This window comes from Falco rusticolus, chromosome Z, assembly GCF_015220075.1.
Source record: "Falco rusticolus isolate bFalRus1 chromosome Z, bFalRus1.pri, whole genome shotgun sequence".
NCBI classification, from domain to species: Eukaryota; Metazoa; Chordata; class Aves; order Falconiformes; family Falconidae; genus Falco; species Falco rusticolus.
The window spans coordinates 62,628,681-62,651,107 of record NC_051210.1 but is presented as its reverse complement, the minus strand read 5'-3'; the positions used below and the strand labels follow the sequence as shown (position 1 = coordinate 62,651,107).

General features: G+C 41.7%; 1 protein-coding gene across 5 annotated transcripts in view; it reads left to right on the top strand.

Moving 5' to 3' along the window:
- Nucleotides 1-12: 12 nt before the first annotated feature.
- IPO11 (importin 11) overlaps nucleotides 13-22,427 on the top strand; it is a 99,815-nt gene continuing 77,400 nt past the window's right edge. The window contains exons 1-6 of one of the 5 annotated variants that reach the window (XM_037373982.1): nucleotides 13-233; nucleotides 1,677-1,750; nucleotides 5,371-5,446; nucleotides 9,559-9,642; nucleotides 9,919-10,062; nucleotides 18,162-18,262. In XM_037373982.1, coding sequence (XP_037229879.1) covers nucleotides 9,925-10,062; nucleotides 18,162-18,262 — 239 coding nt within the window. In that variant the 5' untranslated portion in view covers nucleotides 13-233; nucleotides 1,677-1,750; nucleotides 5,371-5,446; nucleotides 9,559-9,642; nucleotides 9,919-9,924. Of the gene's footprint in view, nucleotides 234-905; nucleotides 1,005-1,676; nucleotides 1,751-5,370; nucleotides 5,447-9,558; nucleotides 9,643-9,918; nucleotides 10,063-18,161; nucleotides 18,263-22,427 lie in introns of those variants that run through there. The other 4 variants (XM_037373979.1, XM_037373977.1, XM_037373978.1 and 1 more) reach the window with 4 other exon arrangements.

The window sequence follows — 22,427 nt, the reverse complement described above, 5'->3', positions numbered from 1 at the left end:
GCCCCGCCGCAGCCCCGCGTGTTTTGGGAGCGGAGCGCGATCTTCCCAGGAAAATCGTAACGACCCCACCCGGAGCGAGCCCCCGCAGCGCGGCGGGCGTGCTCTGCAGCAGCAGCCGCGCTTGCTCAGTTACACCCGCCCGGCCGCCGGTGCAGCACGTGGCCCCCGGTCCCGCGCAGGGGGGGTGCGGCCCGGAGCGCTCCCGGTCCCCGTCAGCTGCGGGTGAGTGGAAGGTAGGAGAAACCGAGGAAGAAGGGGAAAGGCGAAAGAAGCGGTTTATTTCTTTATTTTTTTTTTTAACGGAGGATTGCTTGTACCGCGGCCGTGCGTGCACACCCAGCGCCGCTGCAGCTTCCCGCCGCCCTGGCGGGGCCTCCCTCCGCTCCCTGCCGCCCACCCGCAGCCGCGTTTCTCGACCCTGAAAACACGATTTGAAAGGCTGTTCTCGGTGATTCCTGCCCACGGGGCAGCAGGACCCTCACACGCCCTCTACACGCCGTACGGCGGCGGCACGGCGGCCGGGGGCGGGGGGCGCTGGCTGTCGCCGGGCCCCCGCATGGGTTTGGTCGGGCACGGCGTTTGTGTTCGCTGACCCCGAGCAAGCGAGCAAAACGCGAGTCAGACGCGCGGCTCAGCGCCCAGCTGCGTGCAGCGCTGGTACCGCGCAGTTCCGCCCCCGCCTCGGGTAATCGCGGGAGGCACCCGCAGGCCGCGGCCGCGGGTTCGCCTTCTCCCCAGCCGTGCCCGCCCCCCGGCAGGCGGAACCTGCAGGACCGTCGGGGCGAGGACGGGAACCGTGTCCAGCTCGGCCCGGCTTTAGGGGCCGTGAGCCGCGGCCCCGCCTCTGCCCCGCCCTCCGGCAGTGTCGCCGCGCAGTGACGTCACGGCGGCGCGCTGAGGTAGGCGGGGTGCCGCAGCGGCAGCGCCGCTTCCCGACTTGTGGCGCGAGCTTCGTAAGGGACGCTGGGGTCTCGCGCGCCAGGCCTGCCCCGCCTCCGCGAGCGGTGAGCCGCGCTCTGCGCCCCGCCGCCCGGGGCCCTCCCGCCGCCCGGGGCCCTCCCGCCGCCGCGGGCACCGCTGCTGGGACGCGGGCGGTGGCTGCGAGCTGCGGCCCTGGCGTGGTGGGCGGCCTCCCGCCTCCTCGGCGTGGCGGGCGGGCGGGTGGCGCGACGCGGAGCCGGCTGGTGCTGGGCCCGGGGGGCGGCACCACGCCGGCGGGCGGGGCAGTAGGCCGGGGCGAGGGAGAGCGGGCGGAAGGGGTTCTGGGCCGGGTCCAGGCGGCGCCCGGGGGAGGGAGCCCCGAGCTGCGCTGCGGTGTTCGCGGGCGCTGCCCGGAGCGGTGCCGAGCCGGTGCGGCAGCGGGGCTTTTGCGTTGTGTGTCGTGTTGTGTGCCGGCCCCTGCGGCCCGCCGAGGGTGAGGCAGCGCAGGGTTACGTTTTATGCTGTTTGGCAGTGGCAAAGTGCTGCCTCATAGTCAGAAGAGGAGAAGTTACCCGTTTCCCGGGAGCTGTTTCCTGATTTCTCCTTGGAACAGCTTTCTGTCCGGTTAGAACTGGTGCGAAGGCACCAGAAGAATAGGGTGCATTAAGCTCCAAAGTTTTGTTGACAGAACTTGGGGTTTTGCAGGAAATAGCAAGTATTGGCCTTTATTAAAGGTGATTGTTTTCTTCGTACAGGTTGAAGAACTGTAGTGGAACTTTGCCGTGAAGCTGATTCTCCCTAAAATCAAGGCAGTGTCAGTACAGCACTGGTGAGTTATTTCTCAGTTTGTTAACTTAAGAAGATAACATGTGTAACAACGTAAGAACATGGCTTTAAATATGGTGCTGATACTGCTTCAGGCTTCTGCTTCTATGTACCTTGCTTCCCATGTCTCACAGGTGAAGTAACATCTGTAATGTATTTGACACGGCTTTCAAATTAGTGTTTGTAATTTGTGAGAACTACGCCAGTCTTTACGAATAGTGTGTTCCCTATAGGTTTTGGTTTCTTGAAACTTCCTTTCAACACCAGTTTTTTTCATTACTTTCTACTTTTCTGCCCCCATTCTTTCGTTGCACTATTCTGCAGAAAGGGCATTTATTACTATATGTATAAATGATGTAAAAATGGTTGTTGTTACTAGTGCTTTAAAAATACATAATTATGTTATTATATTATAATGTTATAATATATATATTATACAAACATAAAATTTTAAAACTGTGTTATCAGAAGCAGGCTTCAACTGGGTTAAACTGAAATGTTTTTTGCTGTTTCAGAGCATGAGGGCAGACTGAAACTTGCATTTCTGTTTCAGCTCTTGCACACTGGTGGTTACCAAGTGTTCTGTCGTAACTTTTTGAAGATCTGTTAAAATGAGCTGAACTACAAAGAAACCAAAGGAATGATATTGGTTTTATGAGATTGGTTATCCCTATAAGCTTGCTATTAAACATCAAAAGTATTCTTCTGTTGTCTGTATTGATTCCTCTTTTTCTGTGTCATCGGTACTGAACGCTGTGACAGAGCTTCTTAGGAGTTTTATCCAAGGAAATTCTGAATAGTCCCATTCATTATTTTTTTTTTTACTGCCTGTTTTTTCTGTTAGGAATTTTTCAGGGTGGGTGTTTTTTTTTTTAATATTTTGTTTTTACTGTTCTTCTTAAAAAAAATGTGCTGAGAAAGACAGTCTTAAGTTTCTACTTAAACCTCCCAAGCTGCAGTTTGTAGCTTTATAGTTGTATAATCTGCTGACAGGAAATGTTTGGCTCTGTCCTCATTGTAAGTGTCCTTCAGGAAGTTTTTTGTATCTATGAAGTCTTCCCTCCACTTCCACTAAACAAGTCCTTAGCCTCTCCTTGTATAAGTAGTTTGTTCTACATCCCAGACCATCTTAGTAGCTTTGGTTTCTCTCTGGTTTCTACACTTCTTTCTTGAACTGGGGAAAGGGAGAACTGTGATTACAAAATTGAAGACGGCATTCTAGAAGCAGTCTCAGGTACTGCTGAGTAAAGGATAGTGACATCCCTCCAGCTGCTTGCTATGGTCCTCTTAAAGTAGCCCAGTATGTATTTGCATTACTGCCAGTGGGAACATACTATGTGTTTTGGGTGGTATATTTGCCACTTTTTGTCCTTCTGTTTTCATAGGATCTTAACTGAATCTGTTCTCGCACCTCATTACAGTGTGAAAGAATTTATTCAAGTCTTAGCAAAAGATAACAAGAAATGTATGCAATTAATTGTTCAGATATGAATGAGTTGTTACACTGGGTTCTCTGAAGTCCAGAAAAAGTGACGTATGGAAGTGCTTATGGATAAAATCCTTTGTTTTGTTCCCTTGGAGGTGTACAGCAATCCTTGTTTTGTTTTCATAACTGACATGTGATGTTAATTTGGATGTATTTCAGTGTTATGGGAAGAGTTCTTGGATACTTTTTTTTGCCTGTATCAGAAGGATTGAATACTCAGGGAAAACATTAAACCTGCATGGCAAACCATTTAAAAGACTGAGTATTCTCTGAATAAAAGACTCAGAAGTAAACTGTATGCAGATACTTCCTTAGAAAGGGAATTAAAGAATGAAGAGTAGAACAGAACTTGAGTCCTGGATTTTTGCCAGTGTAAGGAGATGAAGGAGTTTGAGAGTGAGAATGGAAGTGCAGGAGATTGGATGGTAACGATGAGGAGCTGGTATTGGTACTTGTGGTTTCTGAAGACACCGTGTTATTGTGCTGAGGGGTTGTATTTGATGTGTTGCTTATCTTCTAGGTGTGACTGAGTTTGGGTTTTTTTCCTGTCAACTGAGACTCGAGATGATGCTGTTGTCTGTGTTCTGTGTGTATTCAGTGGGATCTTGAAGAGCAGCTTTTCCTTGTTTGTGGTTAAACTCTTTTCCCTTAGACAAGAAAAAATCCCAGCATGATGACAGAGCCATGCGTGGATTTGCAGCTGATGGTATTGAACATTTTCTAATGGAAGAGATTTCTTTTCCTTCCTCACCTGATGGGCGCTACTTAGTTACAATAGCAATGGGTATGAACCACAGAAAAAGCAGCAGAAAGCAAGCAACACTCCTGAAATTCTTCACATTTTATTAGGAAGACAGTCTGAGATTAGTAAATAAAGATGGAAACACTAATCTTACCCAATGATCAAACTTGGAAATTATAGCTGTTGTGACTTGAAGTGCAAACCCTGCCTTTCTTCTATGGAAATGTTGTTTATAAGGTCAACAAACTCTACCAGTATTTCTCTATACATTCCTCATGTATGTGAAGGTACCCAAAGAACATGAGCTACTTAATACTCACCTCCTCTTTTTCATCTCAAGACAGTCTTGTAGAACTTGTTCAACAGTGGGTTAAGCTCTAGAAGTGCCCAACAGACTGGAGAAAATCCTTGTCCTTGTGATGCAACCCATCTATGGTGTAACCCACTTCCTTCGTCCTTCTGACTTCCCTCTGCAACAGCAGTCTGATTTGTAAGAGGTGAAAATTCTCTCTGTCCCACAGTATTAGAGCCAATATTAATGGGCTTTTGCTGTTCTGTGAGGTCTTAGAGCATCTTTATGTCCTCTGTGTAAATTACAATCTGAAGAGGCCCTAACACATTGGTTTGAAGAAAAAAAAAGGGGGGGGGGGGAAGGTCATGGGTGGAGAGAATAAAGGAGGGTAGTGTGTGGAGATCACAACAAATTCAGATTGGAGAGATCTGGGTTTAAATGCCTAAAGTACAGATGTGTTCTATCTGCAGGAAGTGATTTCACAAAGACATCTGTACATGGCAGTAATTAAATTGTGCTTTGGGACGTTGCCATTAACATGAGTTACAAGCTAATGCCCTCATAGAATCAAATATCTTTACAGAATGCATGCAGTTAAGTTTCCAATAGAAATCCCGTTGGAGAAACTTTATCAGAGCTGAAATGGTTTGTTTAGGACCTGAGTCAGTAGTGGCTTGATGCTGTTGGAATTCTTCCTTCTTCCCTTACCCACTTCTGGTGTCTGTGGAATATTGTGCTCAGATGGCTTGACTTCTTGGCTTGGTTTTTTTGTCTGTCTGTGTCATGACACCCCCCACACCTGTCCTTCTGCCCTTTTGGAAGCAGTTACTAAGTTGGCTCTATCATAATATGTAAATTTGCTCTAAGTTCACTTCACATTTTGGTAAGACAGAGGAACAAAAGAAGATCGATATACAGGATTAGATGCTGGGAACTTGTGGTTTTGCTTTTACGAATTAATTTTACTTGAATGTTCTTTAGCTGACAAGAGTTTTGAAGCCATCTTGAATGTATGCTGTTGTTTTGTTTTTCTGTATTTGAGTCTGGTAATTGATTGTTCTTAATTTTTTAAGATTTAAGATTATTGCATTTTTTCCCCTCTAGTGTTAAGGCTGTTTTTTGTGAAGAAGGCGTGGCAAATACCACAGCATTGTACTCATTCACTCTTCCAGCACCCTAGGTAAGCACTGTAGTATAAAGTCGTGGATTTCCCAGTAGTTGTCACAGCCTTTATTAAAATTGCAGTTTGGTGAACACCCTAAGCAGGCATAAGCCAGCACTGCTGCTGAAGAAGCAGCACACCTGTTGCACAGTGAAGAAGCTGCTTATGTCGGTTTTGCTTGTTTTTTTAATGCCTAGCACAATTACCTGTCTAGCAGTGTGGTGTGGAAATGATTGAGGAGCTTGATCCAAACAAAAACCCTATGCATTTTCCCTGCTGGCTTCAGCTGCCAATATTTAAGAGGTGCAGGGACAAGCAGAGGTCATGCAATTTATTTTAATGACCATACCTCTCTTTGTATCAGCTTAACTCATTGGTAGCTAACTGAAACTACAAATCTGAGTTTGGTGTAGGACTGATTTGAAATACTTGGGTATTTTTTTACTTTTATATTTTTTAAAAAAGGAAAGTAATTGTGAAAGTAAGAATCTAGTGACTTACCAGAAGAAAGCAGAAATTGTTCAGAGGAATTTCTTAAGCATAAAAGCAGTGAACAGCTTCTTGTTCTGTTCTGTAGGTTCTGATGATAAGTTTGCAGTGGACTTTGCAGAATTGCAGCCATAATGAAGCATTATTGCCATTTGTGCCTCTTGCTGTTGTATTTGCTGTACGTGTATCAGATGTTTTCCAGTTAATTTTTTGCCATCCAAATCCTACAGAATATACTACTTCCTTAAATATTTTACACCATTTATAGTCTTTATCTAAAAGTTGCACCATCTTCAGGGAGATTATTGTTTTTATTTTCATTTTTGTTATTTTGCTTGTGACAGTCTCATCCAGTGCTGTATGAGGACTGCTGTTCACATGGGGGGTCAAAAAGCAACTGAGGAAATTAATGGAAGACTAAATCTCTTGAAGGCTATTAAATTTAAATTCTGTGCCTCTTACTAGGAAGTGCTTGAGTCACAGTTTTCTGAAGAATTGGAGAGCATTGTTTAGAAATATCATTAGTAGGTTGTCCTGACCTGGGCAGAACACTGGGTTAAGTGAATTTTTGTCCTGACCTGCTAAGGTTGGTTTCATTTTTCTGGGTTTTTTGGAACAGCAATTGCTGCTCCAGTTCTTAAATGAAAACACAAACCTTTTCAAGTATGAGAAGCATTAATAAGAAAGAAACTTTGTGAATATTTTTCTGTAGGTTTTGTTGTTGTTGTTATTTCTAGACTGCCAGACAATTACTTTGAAATAAGAAAATGATAAAAGACCCACTAGGTTTCTGTGTTTGTAATGTAGTAACTTAAGTAAGTAAGTCTTTTGATAAGAACTGTTGTAGGTGAAGTAAATAAATTTATAGTAGAAGCACTGTTCCCTTAGGGGTGGGGAACCCTCCTTTTGTACATTAGATTTGAATGTAGCTGAGAGATAGTTTCATTTAGTATTCATTTATCTTAGATCTGTAGTGCAAAATCAACTGTTAATATGAATGGTCCATATTCTACCTTTTTTCCTTTCAAACATGTCCTTGCAATGATTCTTTAGCAAATGTCTGGGTGCGTGCTGCAGATTCACTGTTGCTACACATGAGGTTTCCCTGTTGCAACTCATTACTTGGAGAACATTGTTCAGCAAAAGGCCTAAAATCACTTTCTCCAAAGTTGAAGTTAATTACCATTTTTTAATGCACACATGCTCTGCCAGCTTGCTGACTTTCAGAAGTTCTCTCTTTTTGGTTTTCCTCTGATAATCAAACTGATGGTCTGCTATTTTTCTAATTGAGTAGCGCTTCAGAATTAATACTTTTATCAGGTCTTGTTTGATAGTGTAAGAGAAGACTGTTTCTTTTGAAAATATATAATTTGGCTTTTGAATGGAAATAAACATAATCACTTCATAATATGAAGTGTAGTTTGGGTCTTGCCAGAACTGAGTTGTGATTTCCTCGTTAGTGCAAATTCTACACCAATTTCTGTTAACTTTTTTTCTCATATCCTTCTTTTCCACTCTCCCTTTCCTTCACTGCCATTTTTAGGTGCTCTGAAATTCTGTTAGCTGTACCAGGTGCCTCAGTGCTACAGTGTTTATTCCAGAAAAATCTGAATCTCTCTTTTATTGCTGCTTTCCTTGTGTGTGCTTACTCTATAAATTTCTTTGTGCTCTGAAATTGAATGTTTAAGTTTCTTATGCAAAGACCTCATAATTGCAGGAAGATTTTTAGAAAATCTTCAAATTGATGAAAATTGAAACAACTTGACACAAGTAGATAGGAAGAAATGGGTAAATTGGTTTTGCAGGGTGAGTTGGGTTGACCTGAGGTGGCTGCCAGGTTCCCATGGAGCTGCTCTATCCCTACTGTCGTCTTTACCTCCTCTAGAGAAGCACAGGGGGATGGGGAGTGGAGTTTGCGCTCAGTCCTTCACACATGCTGTCTTTGCTGCTCTTTCCTTCTCACGCTCTTCCCCCTGCTCTGGTTTGGGGTCCCTCCCGCGGGAGACAGTTCTCCACAAACTTCTCCAATGTGAGTCCTTCCCTGGGGCTGCAGTTCTTCATGAACTGATCCAGCATGGGTCCCCCACGGGTTTGCCAGCAAACCTGCTTCAGCTTGGGCTCCTCTCTCCATGGGGCCACAGGTCCTGCCAGGAGCCTGCTCCAGCGCAGGCTTCCCACAAGGTCACAGCCTCCGTCAGGGCCCATCCACCTGCTCTGGTGTGTGGTCCTCCACGGGCCGCAGGTGGATATCTGCTCCACCATGGACCTCCATGGGCTGCAGGGGACAGCCTGCCTCACCATGGGCTTCACCATGGGCTGCAGGGGAACCTCTGCTCTGGTGCCTGGAGCACCTCCTGCCCTCCTTCACTGGCCTTGGGGTCTGCAGGGTTGTTTCTCACATAGTCTCACTCCTCTCTCTGGCTGCAGCTGCACAGGTTTTTCCCCACCCCGCTTCTTAAGTTATTTGAGAGGCACTACCCCTGTTGCTGACGGGGCTCAGCCTTGCCTAGTGGTGGGTCCATCTCAGAGGTGACTGGCACTCACTCTGTCAGACAGAGGAATCTTCTATCATCTCACAGGAGTCACCCCTGTAGCCCCCTGGCTACCAAAACCTTGCCATGCAAACTCCATACACAGGCTGCCGAAAGCAGAGGGATAAAAATGTGTATCACATGGGAAGTGTAAAGCAGAGATTGAGTTAAGTGTTCTTTTCAATTATTGCTCTGAAGAGAGATCTGATTTTGTGGTTCATAGTTTTTAAAGCATGCTTTCTTTAAGCTTGGAGCCTTATGTTTTTAGTCTGTCTTTGTTGAGCATGATTGGAGACTTATGGATTGAGAGTTCTTAGATTTTTTTTTTTATTAATTGTGCAGGGCTATTACTGGTATAACAGGTCTTTAATCTTGTTCCTAGTTTTATTGTTAAGGTGGTTGTTTTCTCAAAAATACGAAATTTTAAGCCAATGTCAGAAAAAAGTTTCATTTCTCTAGCTTCTCACCATAATAATTTTACACTTCACATTTTTTTTTATGAAGATGGAAAAATAAACTTATTTTAGTGTTAAACAAAAACAAACCCTCAGGCCTGTTTGTTGAAGAGAAACTGCTTATTTTTTTAGAAAATATTCGGTACATATTTAGAAAATTAGGTATATAAATAACATCTATCTGTATGACAAAAAGTTTACATAGGTTATAAACAGAAGGTTTTAAAGACAGAAAAGCAGTTGTCAGACTTCATAGTTGCTTCTATATATGTTGCTTTTTTGTTGTGCTGTTTCTGTGGTTATTACATCTATATAAATGTAGTCTCTGTCATCTGGAGAGCAACCTCTTGTTTTGTCTTTACAGAGTGCAAGCACATATTTATATTGGAAATCAGGCAATTAACATTCTTAGTTCAGCTGATTAGCATTTGGTATGCTAAAAAGATGCAGGAATACAAATATATTGAGGAAGATTCAGTTTCATTTAGGACTCAATTGTGAAATCATACTTCATCGTCTTTTAATTGAGACAAAATGTCTAGGTCAATTTGTATTGTGGAATTTAGCTATCTGAAATGGATCGGTTCCTCTCTGAGGGGAAAAATTATGCAGAAAATACAAAGTTGTTGATACTCTGCATCTTTGCCTCTTTCAGACAACCCCATGGTTTACTCTGCCTACAGCTGAAGTCATTGCTAGTTGCGGTTTTGCTCTTAATTGGCTGTGCTTCACAGGAGAGGTAACAGATTTTAAATCAAAATATTTCCTGTAATTCCTCATATCTAGTAGATGTGCTTGCAATGATAGACTTATTGCTTGCTTCTCCTGCTGAGATTTCTGAAAGCAGAATAGTTTAATCACTGTACCTTGACACTGCCTGTGAGTGGGTGTATTGCTATCTTACTGTAGTTTAATGAAAAGCGTGGGTTGCTTATGTAATATGAATGGAAAATACCTGTCTGTATTTACTGGGGTTTTTTCTTAACTGTTTTTTATCCTTTTCAAATGTTCTCAGATTTTCATGGATCTCAATAGTGCTAGCAGTATTGTGTTGCAAGTCTTGACCCAAGCTACTAGTCAAGATACTGCAGTATTGAAGCCGGCTGAGGAACAACTGAAGCAGTGGGAGACCCAGCCAGGTTTTTATTCAGTCTTGTTGGTAAGATACAGTGGAAAAGTGCTGTTAAGTAAACTTAGAGTAATTTTTAATGTGACTGTCTAAAATATTGTTGAACCATGACCTCTGGCTGAGAGAAGCCTTGAGTCATCATGGTTCAGCTACTAGTATCCTTATACTGTTCTGTGGTAGGCATTGTCATCACTGTGTCTCAAAGCAAGCTCTGTTCTCAGGCATTCAGGAGAAGGAGGAAATCCAATTTCCAGTGGCATGAGCAGGTGGGCTTTACTGCTAAACCTGTTGTTGGCCTGTTGTGAATTTTAGATAGAAGGCCAAGAGGACTCTTGTCAAAGGAATTACCTTTACTACCCTATGAGGCAGGGAAGCTTGTATATACCGAGGCAGTAACCACCTTTTCTTTATTGTGGAGGTGATCTTATGGCTGTTTTCATAGAAGTCCTCCCATGCTTTTCATTGCATTAAGTTTGATACTTAGCTGGGGTTGCTTTCCTTCTTGTCAATGGAGAAGAGACTTGCAGGGAGATTAGCTGACCAGGTTGGTAATAAGGTTCCTGAAGTGGGAAAGGTGAATACTTGCAAAGATACTATGACCATTGATGAAATAGGTGCATCAATGTGGTGCAAACTTATGAAAACTTCGTCAGAGGAGGAGACACAGCTGCTCCAGAGAAGACACTCCAAAGTTAAGTGGTGTTATTCTGTGATTCCTATGTGTATGTTTATAATAGTCTTAAATTAAAACACAGATAGACTGCTCTTCCTACAAACATCTGTCTTCGGTGCACAGGATGAATGATTTGGGGTTGTGTAGTGCCATATTCTGTTTTCTGTGAACTCTGTTTCATTTGTTCAGAGGGTTGAAGGTAAGGGATGTAGGTAAAAGAAAATCTGACTTCTGAGCTGTGAAATGGCATTGTAACCCACTGCCTTTGCCGTAGTGTTTCTGTGGTGATAAACAGTCTTGATACAAAAGAGCAGAAATTGCCACTGACAGTGTTCTTCGTTTTCTGGATGTTTGCTGTGAGAGCTTACAGCTCAGGTTGTAGAGAAGTTGAGCACGCACAGCTGTAGCTGTAGTTGGTGTTAGTTTTAAATATAAGAGCTAAAAACGCAGCGTTTAAAAGGATCAAATGCTGTTAATTCTATTATTGTGGTTAAGTAATCCTGTTTGAGGACACATCAGCCTTTCTTCAAGTGTGAAATATGAATAGTAATCTAAACTAAGTTTAGTTTAGTTAAACTAAACTTCTAAACTTTAACTCGATTATGCTGGGAGAGAAAATAGTTAGCACTGCCTTTGTGGAGCAGAAAAGGGTGGGGGGAAGCAGGTGATCATAGGTGGAGAGTAGAGTTAGTAAGACAGTTTGACGTGCGGAATTAGACTCTATAACTCGAAAGTTATAAAGTAGGTATGTTTATTGCGCGCAGATGCATGGGGGATCGCTCCTCCACAAGCGTGCATGCCCGAAGTGACGAACCATCTCACATTTATACAATAAAACAAATGAACATTTAACGCCTATACATATTCGTTACCTAAACCCGCTTACTCTTGCTTCCTATGTTAATTAGCTTATCAGTCCTTTGCCTGCAATGTGGTGGTCTTGCAGGTTTGTAGGTGATTCATGTCCTTGTGCCCATCCGATCTTCTCCAGCAAGGAGACTTAGCACTCCCTCCCTCTAGATAGCATTGGAATATCTCTCATCCTTTTCTCATTCTTTTTTAAATAGCCCCTTTGTTAGAGGAAGAAGGGCAGGCGTCTCCTCAAAACTGTAGGCGACTCCTCAAGGCTGTGTGCCTATGTGACCAGACACCGCACCCATGACTAGTCACCATACCCACATTCCTGAGCAGACATATACAATCACAATCGATGTCCAGTGTCCCCATTTCACACTATTTCTCCATATCAATCCCCCCTTTTCTATCAAACTAAGTAAATTCTTTTACTTAAGCAGTCTTCCCGAATGATATAAAGCATCATACATAAGTGTTACCCTTTTAAACATTCTCCAAACCCACAAATATAACATAATGGTTAGTATTAAGGAAATTCCTAAACTGATCAAGAAGATCACAATGGGGTGTACCATAGCGTTAAGAATTCCTGTTGCAGAAGGTGACCAGCCAAAGAGAGTATCCCACCAATTATGGTTTCCATCAGGAAATCATTTACATATGCATTACAATTCCGGGAATTCATTTACATATTTTGCTCCTGCGCAATGTCCTTGAGGAGTGGTCGTCTGGGGGTCTTCAGGATGAAGATCAGGAGTCTTCTTCCAGTGAACCTTTTTTACCTTCTTGTTTCTGCACAGACTCTGTTCCTCGATAGACTAATGAGCATGATTCAGTGTCCTTGTTTAGGTAGCGTTATATACACAACAGAAACTTAGGACCAGATGGCCCTTGTAAAGGTAACGAATCCAAGGACCTTGTGTCTAGTACATCCGTGGTGCTGACACTTAAGGGTCTTGGTGTATTCATCATGGTGACAATAAGCGTCCCTGAACACCTGCCAACTTTGGATAATTATATATAATTTTCTAAAAAAGTAGTATACCATTTATCACTCATTGTATGTAGCTCATTATTCAGTCCCCCCTGTTCTAAAAAGTATCATTTTGCTCTCTGATCATTATGCTCTCTGATCATTGTTCGACAGCACCAAACAGAACACTGAAGTAATGAGGAGTATGTAATTGCCAATCTATTCCCAATACTGTACTCACTTGTTTTACTATTTTGGCACAAAAGTGTGAGTCTCTATTGGAAGAGATTGTTGCCGGAACCCCAAAGCGGGGGATAATTTCATTTAACAATCCCTTCGTTACCTCTCTTGCTTTATTTGTTCGACAAGGAAAGGTTTTTGGCCAGCCTGAAAACATATCAGACATAACTAATAAATATTGGTACCCCCCTTTTCTTGGGAGTTCGGAAAATCATCTTGCCACTGTTGTCCTGGATAATTTCCTCTACTAATGTTCCCTAGTTTTATTTTATATGCTGTATTGGGATTATTGTGTAAACACATTTCACATTGTTGAGTCACCTGTTTTATTACAGTATACAAGTTTCCCCCAATCAATTTCTGATTTAGACTTTCATATAAAGTATCAGCTCCCCAATGCGTCTTATTAATAATAGGGCTGTGGTCAATATTGAATTGGATGGTACCACTATACGACCATCCCTTAAATAAGTCCACTTATTTATTTTTATTTTATCATTCATGTCCTGAATTACCTTTAAGTTTTCTTTAGAATAGTTTGGCTCCTGATCTGTACTTACAGTTTGGATTTTATCATCTGGTATTAAGGATAATTCCTCCTTTCCTACCTCCTCTGTTACTTGTCTGGCCTCATGGTTGACCAGGCGGTTTCCAATTTCCAAATCAGTGCCTCAATGGGCCATCTTATGTTCTTCCTTCCTGGATGACCCTCTTATACCAGCGAGGGCCATTCCTCACATCAAGGTCTGGCATGGCACATGTTCCCACCACTCGGCACCTACTGGCTTGCAGCCAACAGCAGAATTCAAGATTCTTCTTGGTGGCAAACACAGAGGCCAACCCAGTCTTGCCCTTGACTACGGTAGGAGGCACTTGACCAACCTTATTCCTTGTACTTTGTTGTCAATGCAGAGTTTCATCTGCGCATCCCATAACAAGTCGCTGCCATGGCAAAACACACAGATTTACATTGGTAGTAGAACCACTACACAGTGCGTTTTATTTCAGTTTTTGTGCCAATATCCCCCACAGCCCTGCTGACCACGGGATATTGTTTTTATCTGAACTGGGCAAGCCTCCCCCTTATCATTTTTACTGTAACAGGTAAAGCATTTTTCACCTTTCCTGGAATTTATTTTCAGATACAGCTGGTTAAAAATTTCTTTTACTTCAGGGAGGTCCTCTTTTCCTCTTTTCTGTTGAATTGAAGATAAACTCAATATTTCAATTACTTGATCATTTTTAACTTTTAGTTTCATTTCTCCTTCTTTAAACGCCTAGATGTTCTAATAAATCTCATCCCAACAAAGATTTTGGTGAATTTGGCATTATTTGTTTTCTTAGTTTGTACTTTAAAGGTTTCAGGATGTTTTCCTGGTGGCCAGCAGCTCCCACAACTGTAACAAATTATTTTTTTTTACTGAAGTTTAACAAATAAGTTGGTTTTGTATTCACTAAAATTCCACCTCATACCCATTCCCTGCCCTAGAGGGGCCGTTACCGGTCCCGTTGTACTGCAAATGCTGCAGCAATTGGGGTGACATTGTCAGGTCCTTCTGCTCAATTGTCAGCAACAGCAACCCCCTCCTCCTCACCACCAGAAGGGTTCGGGGCAGGAGATGCTCTTCCTGCTCTGCAGGTTACACAGGCCTGCCTCTGCAACAGCACTTCTGTTTTAACTCTTTCTTACCCTGAATGCAAATCTGCTACTTGTTGCTCTGTGTTCTTACATATCACGCCTTCGCAGGCAAACAGCAAACACCCTGCCATGCGTCCCAGCATGATTCAGTCGCACCTTCGAGGGGGTACGGGGGTTTGTACAAACTCACCCCAATACTTCAACACTTTCACAAGGTCTTTGATTCTCCACCACCCCCACCCCCCCGCCTCAGGTTTTACATACATTAGTACAAGTTTTTATCTTAACAACGTGTTTCATTCTGGTTGCTCCACAGAAGGAACCACAACCTGGGCTTTTTAATACAAAAATTTCAACAAGAACATCTTTCTAGTTTAGGTCTCAGGTGTTTTTCCTTATCCTTTTCTAGAGCCATAATCAAAGATCAGGTGATGTTAATCCCGCACTCTTTCTAGTGCTAGTACCATAGGATCCCGAGGGGGTACTAATCCACAGTCCTTTTGCCACTCGGGTTTGTCCCGGAGGACGAAGAACATGTCTGCATATGATACTTCGTCCCATTTTCCCTCTCTCCTCAGAAACAACATTAATTGCAGGAGAGTGTTGTAATCTAACGTTCCTCCCTCCTGAGGCCATTTCGCATCACTCTCCAATTTATACAAAGGCCACCACTGATTACAATATTTAATCAACTTCCTTCTATTTTCGGTACCACCCTGTCCTACAATATCCCTCCAATGTTTTAATATACAACCAAAGGGCGATTTTTCACAGGGCTTACTTCTTCCATTTCCCATTTTGCAATTTTAATTACTTTGTTTTTCTCCGGCCGCCTTAGCCACCCAAGGTCGGAAACGTGGATAGAGCTCCTTACTTGTTTTGCACTCAAACACGTGTCTCAACCACTCTTGCACTCACACTCAGTCAAAATAACTAAGCTATACACGGAAAATCAAAATGTGCATCTCAATCACACCATTCACACTCTCCGGGCAGCCCTCAGTCACACAAGCAGTATGTTATACGGTACCGTGCACTTACGTACAACTTTTAGGAACACTGACAGTTCCCAAAGTATGCATTTCAATGAACAATTGCCAAAAAACAAACAACAAGCAAAAAACCAAATTTTTCCTGGTCTTATGCAGAGTTTAAAGTTTTCCGCTATTTGCCTAGAATTACCAGAATATTATTATTTTTCAACATACATTTCATAACTCCAAGTTTTGAACATGTAACAAGACAGCACATAGAAAACTCCAAGTTTTGAACATGTAACAAGACAACACATAGAACAAACAAGACACAGAGCGCTATTTCAGTTGTTACATTCTAGGAATTCCCCAATTCTTAAGACAACCTAAAGGAAGTTTTTAGCTTCCCCCTTTTTCCTCCTTTTTTTTTTCTTTTCTTTTTTTTCTTTTTTTCTTTTTTTTTTTTTCCTACGCCAAAGTTTCCCTTTTGCTGTGAGGTCCCTCTTGTTCCTGTGAGATTCCGCCTTATTCCATCCCGCCCCCCGCTTTCCGTCACGAGGCCTCCGGGCTTTTAGGAATGGCAGTAACCTCGGGTTTGCTCGATCTGCCCTCAGGATCGCTAGCGGCCACCCCTCGGTCAGCAAACCCCCTCCCAAGGTACCTTTCCTCCTGGGGACTACGCTGCGTGCTGGATGTCTCTGTGTGTCTCACCAGCCGCCCCGTTTCTAAACATACCGTTTTACCCGTGGATCCAGGGGTTTCTCTTCTGCTCCCGGGTGAACAGCTGAGAAGAGGAGGCTCCTCCGAGGAGATCTCCCGGGGCGCGCCTAGGAGCGTCCGCTCCGCAGCTGGTCCCTCAGCCGAGCAGAAATCCTCCTGCCTGGCTCGCCAAACTGACGTGCGGAATTAGACTCTATAACTCGAAAGTTATAAAGTAGGTATGTTTATTGCACACAGATGCATGGGGGATCGCTCCTCCACAAGCGTGCATGCCCGAAGTGATGAACCATCTCACATTTATACAATAAAACAAATGAATATTCAATTAACGCCTATACATATTCGTTACCTAAACCCGCTTACTCTTGCTTCCTATGTTAATTAGCTTATCAGTCCTTTGCCTGCAATGTGGTGGTCTTGCAGGTTTGTAGGTGATTCATGTTCTTGTGACCATCTGATCTTCTCCAGCAAGGAGACTTGGCACTCCCTCCCTCTAGATAGCATTGGAATATCTCTCATCCTTTTCTCATTCTTTTTTAAATAGCCCCTTTGTTAGAGGAAGAAGGGCAGGCATCTCCTCAAAACTGTAGGCGACTCCTCAAGGCTGTGTGCCTATGTGACCAGACACCGCACCCATGACTAGTCACCATACCCACATTCCTGAGCAGACATATACAATCACAATTGATGTCCATTGTCCCCATTTCACACTATTTCTCCATATCAGTAAAATGCTTAAGTTGCCTCAGGGAAAATCTTTCAGAGATTCAGTCCTTCTTCCTAGATGAGCTTTGGGAAAGAATGATCTATTATATACATCCTTTTCATGTTGTGTGGTGTTCATCAGTGGGCTACAACATTTTTCATGTTTTTCTAAAGGTTGAGTTGAATACCTTTGTTGATGTCTTTTTGCTTTCTCGTGATTAGAGTTTGTGAGGGCTTTTCTAGTCTTGGTCATTATATCTAAAAGCTGTTTATATTATAGAAACAGAGTTTGAGAGAAGGTTAAGTTTTGAATTCATAGTGAAAATGCTTGATGAGGTCCCAGGTTTTTATAATGCTGAGTTATTTCAGGACTTTATTTATAGTTCTTCAGCTGTGGCACCCAAGAGTAGCAGATGTTCTTGACCTGAATTCCTGCATTTCTCATGTTCTTTCTTAGCGGCCTTCTAAAAGCAATTGATACAAGTGGTGCACTCTTTTTCTCCTGTGTAATATGACCACTGAGCCCACACCTATTTGCTCCCTAAAGGAGGGAGTAATATCTCACCCCCTCAAGAAAGATCCATGTGATGCAGTAGAAAACAGGGAGAGAGCCAGAGTAGTACCTGTAATAAGATTCAGTAGCCTACCTTTATTATAGCTTTTCCTGATTGTCACAATGTCACTATATGAAGTAATTTCTCTGTGTTTGTCTGTATGTACATACAGGTACATAAAAGTATATATAGACAGATGCAATTATACATCTGTGTATAGATATATACATGTACTTGTATAGCTTTTTAGTAGTAGAAACTAATTTCCTAGAATCAGTATAGGCACATTCGAGAGTTGCTGTCCTGCAAGGTCACGGTTTTGCAATCAGCTTTGGTAGTCAGGATGGTTCTCAGCACTTTTCAAGGTAATGAAGAAATCTCTTAAAAGCTGAATTCTGACTAGAATAGAAAAATACTCTGTATTGTGTGTGCCTCAGACTTCTAAGAGCTATGTCATTAAAGAGTATAATAACTAACTAGTGCTAGTATTTGTTACCCCTTTATTGCTTGTTCAACTGCCTGAGATTAGAAATACATTTGTCCTGTATGTTGGGGTTTATTAATAAATCAGGTATTAGGGCGAGTGATAAAGATTTCTTTGGTCTTTAAAAATTGATGTTTAACAGATTGTTTCACTTGTCTGTCAAATGCTAATGCATTTTGTTTATATAGACCTGTACATACAGAGATGTGTGTATTTAAATGTACACCAGCGCATACGTTGATACGATTTCTATCCTGTCTGTGGTGTGGTGAGCAGTTTTAAACTTTTTTAAATCTTTTTTTTTTTAAACAGAATATCTTTACAAATCATACCTTGGATGTGAATGTAAGATGGTTGGCTGTGCTGTACTTTAAAAATGGAATTGATCGCTACTGGAGACGGGTTGCACCACAGTAAGTTCTGATTTTCTTCCACTTAACCTTCTACAGCAGGTTTTGTTATACTTGCCAAACTGGACAACAGCAAACCCTTGGCTGATAGAAGTTACTTTAGAATTAATGGTGAAACTGATAAAATGTTTCACTGTTAGGACTCGCTAATGAGCCATTTTGTTTTCATATTACTTCTTACAACTCATGTTGTTCATGTTTTACTTTGGAAAACTGGATTGGAAGGCTGTTTCATAGGTATCAGATTTTGAAGTGACATTGTAAGTATTATAGTGTTAACACCCGGACTTCCTGATAGTTAGAGATGTGAAACATTAGAAGTTTCTTGGGGAGAGATTATTAGGGAGACATTTAATTTAAGCTGATTCCTAATTCATTCAAAATATGGAATGTGTACATGAGAGAGAGGCAGTAGCTATCATGATAGCAAGTTCTGGTCTTCATTTTTTGTTGTTCTGGTATGTGGGTGCTGATAATACATGTCAAAAAGTTCTCCAAAGAAGCTAAAAATCTAATCTGTATTCTTGAGTACCACATCATTTACTTAATAGTTAGAAACAGTACCATTGTAATTTGTAACACCTACAGAATTATATACTTTTCAGTGTTCTTTGTGAAGTCTTTTTTTTTTTTTGCTTTAAAAAGTGTAATTTCAAAAAGTTTCCATTTTCTTTCACTGTTTTCAGGAACTAAGACTTACCTGGAAGTATTCAGTCTCTCTTGTAGTGCTAGTTATATAAATGGGTGGGATATCACTGTCAGATGGATTTTATGGATCATGAATCTTAGCTAGTTCACAAAGTATGCATGATTTTCATTGTGTTCTTTGTTTGAGATAGTTTAACGTATTTTGCCTTATATAGTAAACTTTTCCAAAGATCTACCAAAAGAGGGAAAAGTGATGAAATTCTATGTCTGCAGGACGTTTTAAATAGTGTAGTGCTCCTTCATTATTACATAAGGCACTAGAGTTTTTGTATATGTGGATTAGTATACAATTGCAAAACATCTGCAAGTGTTTGGGTTCCCTTATGTGAAAGGAAAATGCATGGAAGATAGCATGTATCTTTGACATTTTGGTTGAAGTGATGGGGTAGTACTGCTTACATTACAGGTACCTAGCAAACATTACTTGAAGCAATTAAAATATACTGTTCCAATTTCTTAATACTTTTAGATAGATATTAGTAGCGCTTCCAGTGGAAAAAAAACATGGTTCATTTTCTGCAGAAGTAGTGACTACAATTTTATTGTTTGAACCAAGGTAAAAATTGAGTAACAGTCTTTCATTGTACTTTTCCTGTTGAAAACTTAATGTGATTTTTTAAAAAAACCCACCAGAAAACATGATTATATTGGATCTGGCTGAGCCCCACAGCAGCCCTCACAGTGCTGTGCTTGGTTTGGTAGCTGGAAAGGTGGTGATAACACACCAGGGTTCTGGTGCTGCTGAGCAGGGCTCACCCAGCATCAAGGCTGTCTCTCCAGCCTTTCTCCCCACCCCTTACCACTAGGCTAGATCTTGGGAGGGGACATAGCCAGGACCTTGACCAAAAGTGACTAGTGGGAGTGGGATTTTCTATACCATATGACATCTGCTCAGATGCAAAAGCTAAGAGTAAGGAAGAGGAGGTGGGGGGCATGTATTATTTACATTTGTCTTCTGCTTTCTGGGAAGTGGCCAAATGTAGCCTGCTGCTGGGAAGTAGAAAATAACATATTTTGTTTTCCTTCCCTTCCAAATGTATGACTTTTGCTATTGGTTCATTAAACTGCCTTTATCTTGACTCACAAGGGTTTTTTTAAATCTTAATTTCTCCCCCCTGTTCTGCTGAGGAGGGGAGCGATAGACCAACTTGGTGGGCACCTGGCATCCAGCCAAGTTCAACCCCCACATTTATTAAAGATTCCACAAGGTAAATCTATACTAAATTTCAAATACAACCACAGTTTTTCCCCATTTCTAATTTTTCTGCTCTCAATTTAATGCAATTAAAGCATAAAAAAAGTATTGGCTGCTGTTAAAGATTCCATGTGGTAAATTAAGTACATTTCCACTCTATCCAGTTGTTTCTCCAGTTCTGAATTTTTTTCCCTAGATTTCTTGTGTGACATCTTGTCAGTACTTTGCAGTTACCCAAATAGTTTTGTTTTAGCAGCAGAATATGTTGAGGGCATTTTGAGAAATGCCATAATTAAGCTGTAATTTCTCAGTTGATTGTTTTGTGAACCAGTCATGTTTTGGATTTCATGGTATTTGAAGGGATTGTTGTCCTTGCAAAATTCTTGTCTTTCATCTTGTCTCTCACATCAGCAGCTCTGCTTTGTCTGTACATTGTAGTACCTCAAAGTTTGTTCTGATCTACCCAGCCTGTTCAGAAGAGCAGATGTTTGGGTTGGAGGTGACTGGTTTCTGCTGCCTCTTTGAAGGGAAAGACTGATTCCATACTGGTGTTTTTCTCCATGGGGTGGTAACTTAGGTCTGTCTGCTTTACTCAGCTGTTTACAGTTTTCACAAAATCTAAGGAAAAACATACCATTGACACTTCTGCTCTTTGCCAAATGTATTTGATTGTAATTTGGTAGGTAGTTTGAAGAATTATGAGAATTGAAGGAGGGTTCCTACAGATAGATAATGTTTTCATATAACCTTATTTCCTTAGTAAATCGGAGCCAAATACAGTTTCTTTTGGAACTATATGTCTTAAATATTTATGTACTTGTGAAGAACTTTCAGTCTCCCAAGAATTTTGATGGTAAGTTAAATGCCTCAGTTGTACAGGTGTGCTGGTGTTATTTTTCAGTTGAAGCAAGCAGAACTAGCTTTACCTCTCTGCTGGGCATTTATGGTTTCTCAGCTGCTGCTGCTACAAAGCAGGAAAATGTTGAGATCGTGAATTCTCGGGACAGTGCATTAGTTGACTTAATCATTATACTAAAATACATAGCAACAAACAGTGAATACAAACAACTTTTTTTTTTAAGAAAAAGTGAGCCTTCTGAAATACTTTGCTCTTTGCACCTGTTCACCAATGCTGTCTGTCTTATTCATGCTACTTATTATGCACCTGCCTTGGACTTACAGCCATGTTTTCCAGTGAGCGTGATTTTGGAGATGGGCCTATGAACTTTTTTCCTCCTGCTTTCTCAGGCAGCTTTCCACATTGCCGTGGAGAAAAGCCTAGGGTTGTCATAGCTTCTTTTTGGGCAGTTTGGCCTGGTTTTTTTGGTATTTGTGGTCATCCTCCTCCGAAGGTGGTCTCATTTTATGATGTATGTGTGCTTATAAATGGCTTTTCTTGGAGATTCTGTTTTTCAACGTTTTTGATTTTACAGATAGTTACTGTTACATCCTGGTTTTTGTGGACTTTGTTCTTTGATTTGATTACTGGAAACTGTAATAATGCATTTCAAATCCATGTTCTGATTTGTTTGAATGATAATTATAACTGTTCAGATTTGAATTTCTGGTTTATGAAATAATAGACCTTTTTAAAAATCTCCAAAGTAACATTTTAAATATCTGGATACATGTTTCCCCATACCACAAACACAGGAAAAGATCAGAAACTTTGAAATTGCAAACTGTAAAGGACTACAAGATAAATAAATTTCATCCCTAGAAGACCTTATTTTGATTTTTGATTTGGTGTAATTCAGTGCAGAAGGGAAATAACTTGAGTGATACACATTCTTCCTAATTTCTAGCGTGCCTGTAACTTCTGTATGGAGCTGTGGGCCTTTCTTGCAGTGTATTAAAGGAGGATAAAGGTGTTGCTGTCCGTGGCTGTGTCTGTGACTGCTGCAGGGGTGAGCATGTAGCAGGGGGATCCAGTCCCCGGCAGATGTCACTGTCCTATTACCTAAACGGTAAATCCCTCCCTCCGCTCTCTGGTGAGCTGTTTGCAATCCTGTCATATAATGCAGTATGCTGCTTGCGTCTGCATTGATTTCTTCAATTATTCTTTCTCATTACTCTTTGCTAACTTTGCTTGTCGTAAGCTTCTGTATTTGAGGTGCTCATCCTCATGAGTCTATTTCTTTTCCTTCTTTTGCGTGTAACGGCAAGAGCTTAATTACAGCATTTTTATTCATAGTAACAAATTGAATGGTTACTGCTCTTGGAATATGTGTATGATATGATTAATGTAATGGTAATTACGGAAAA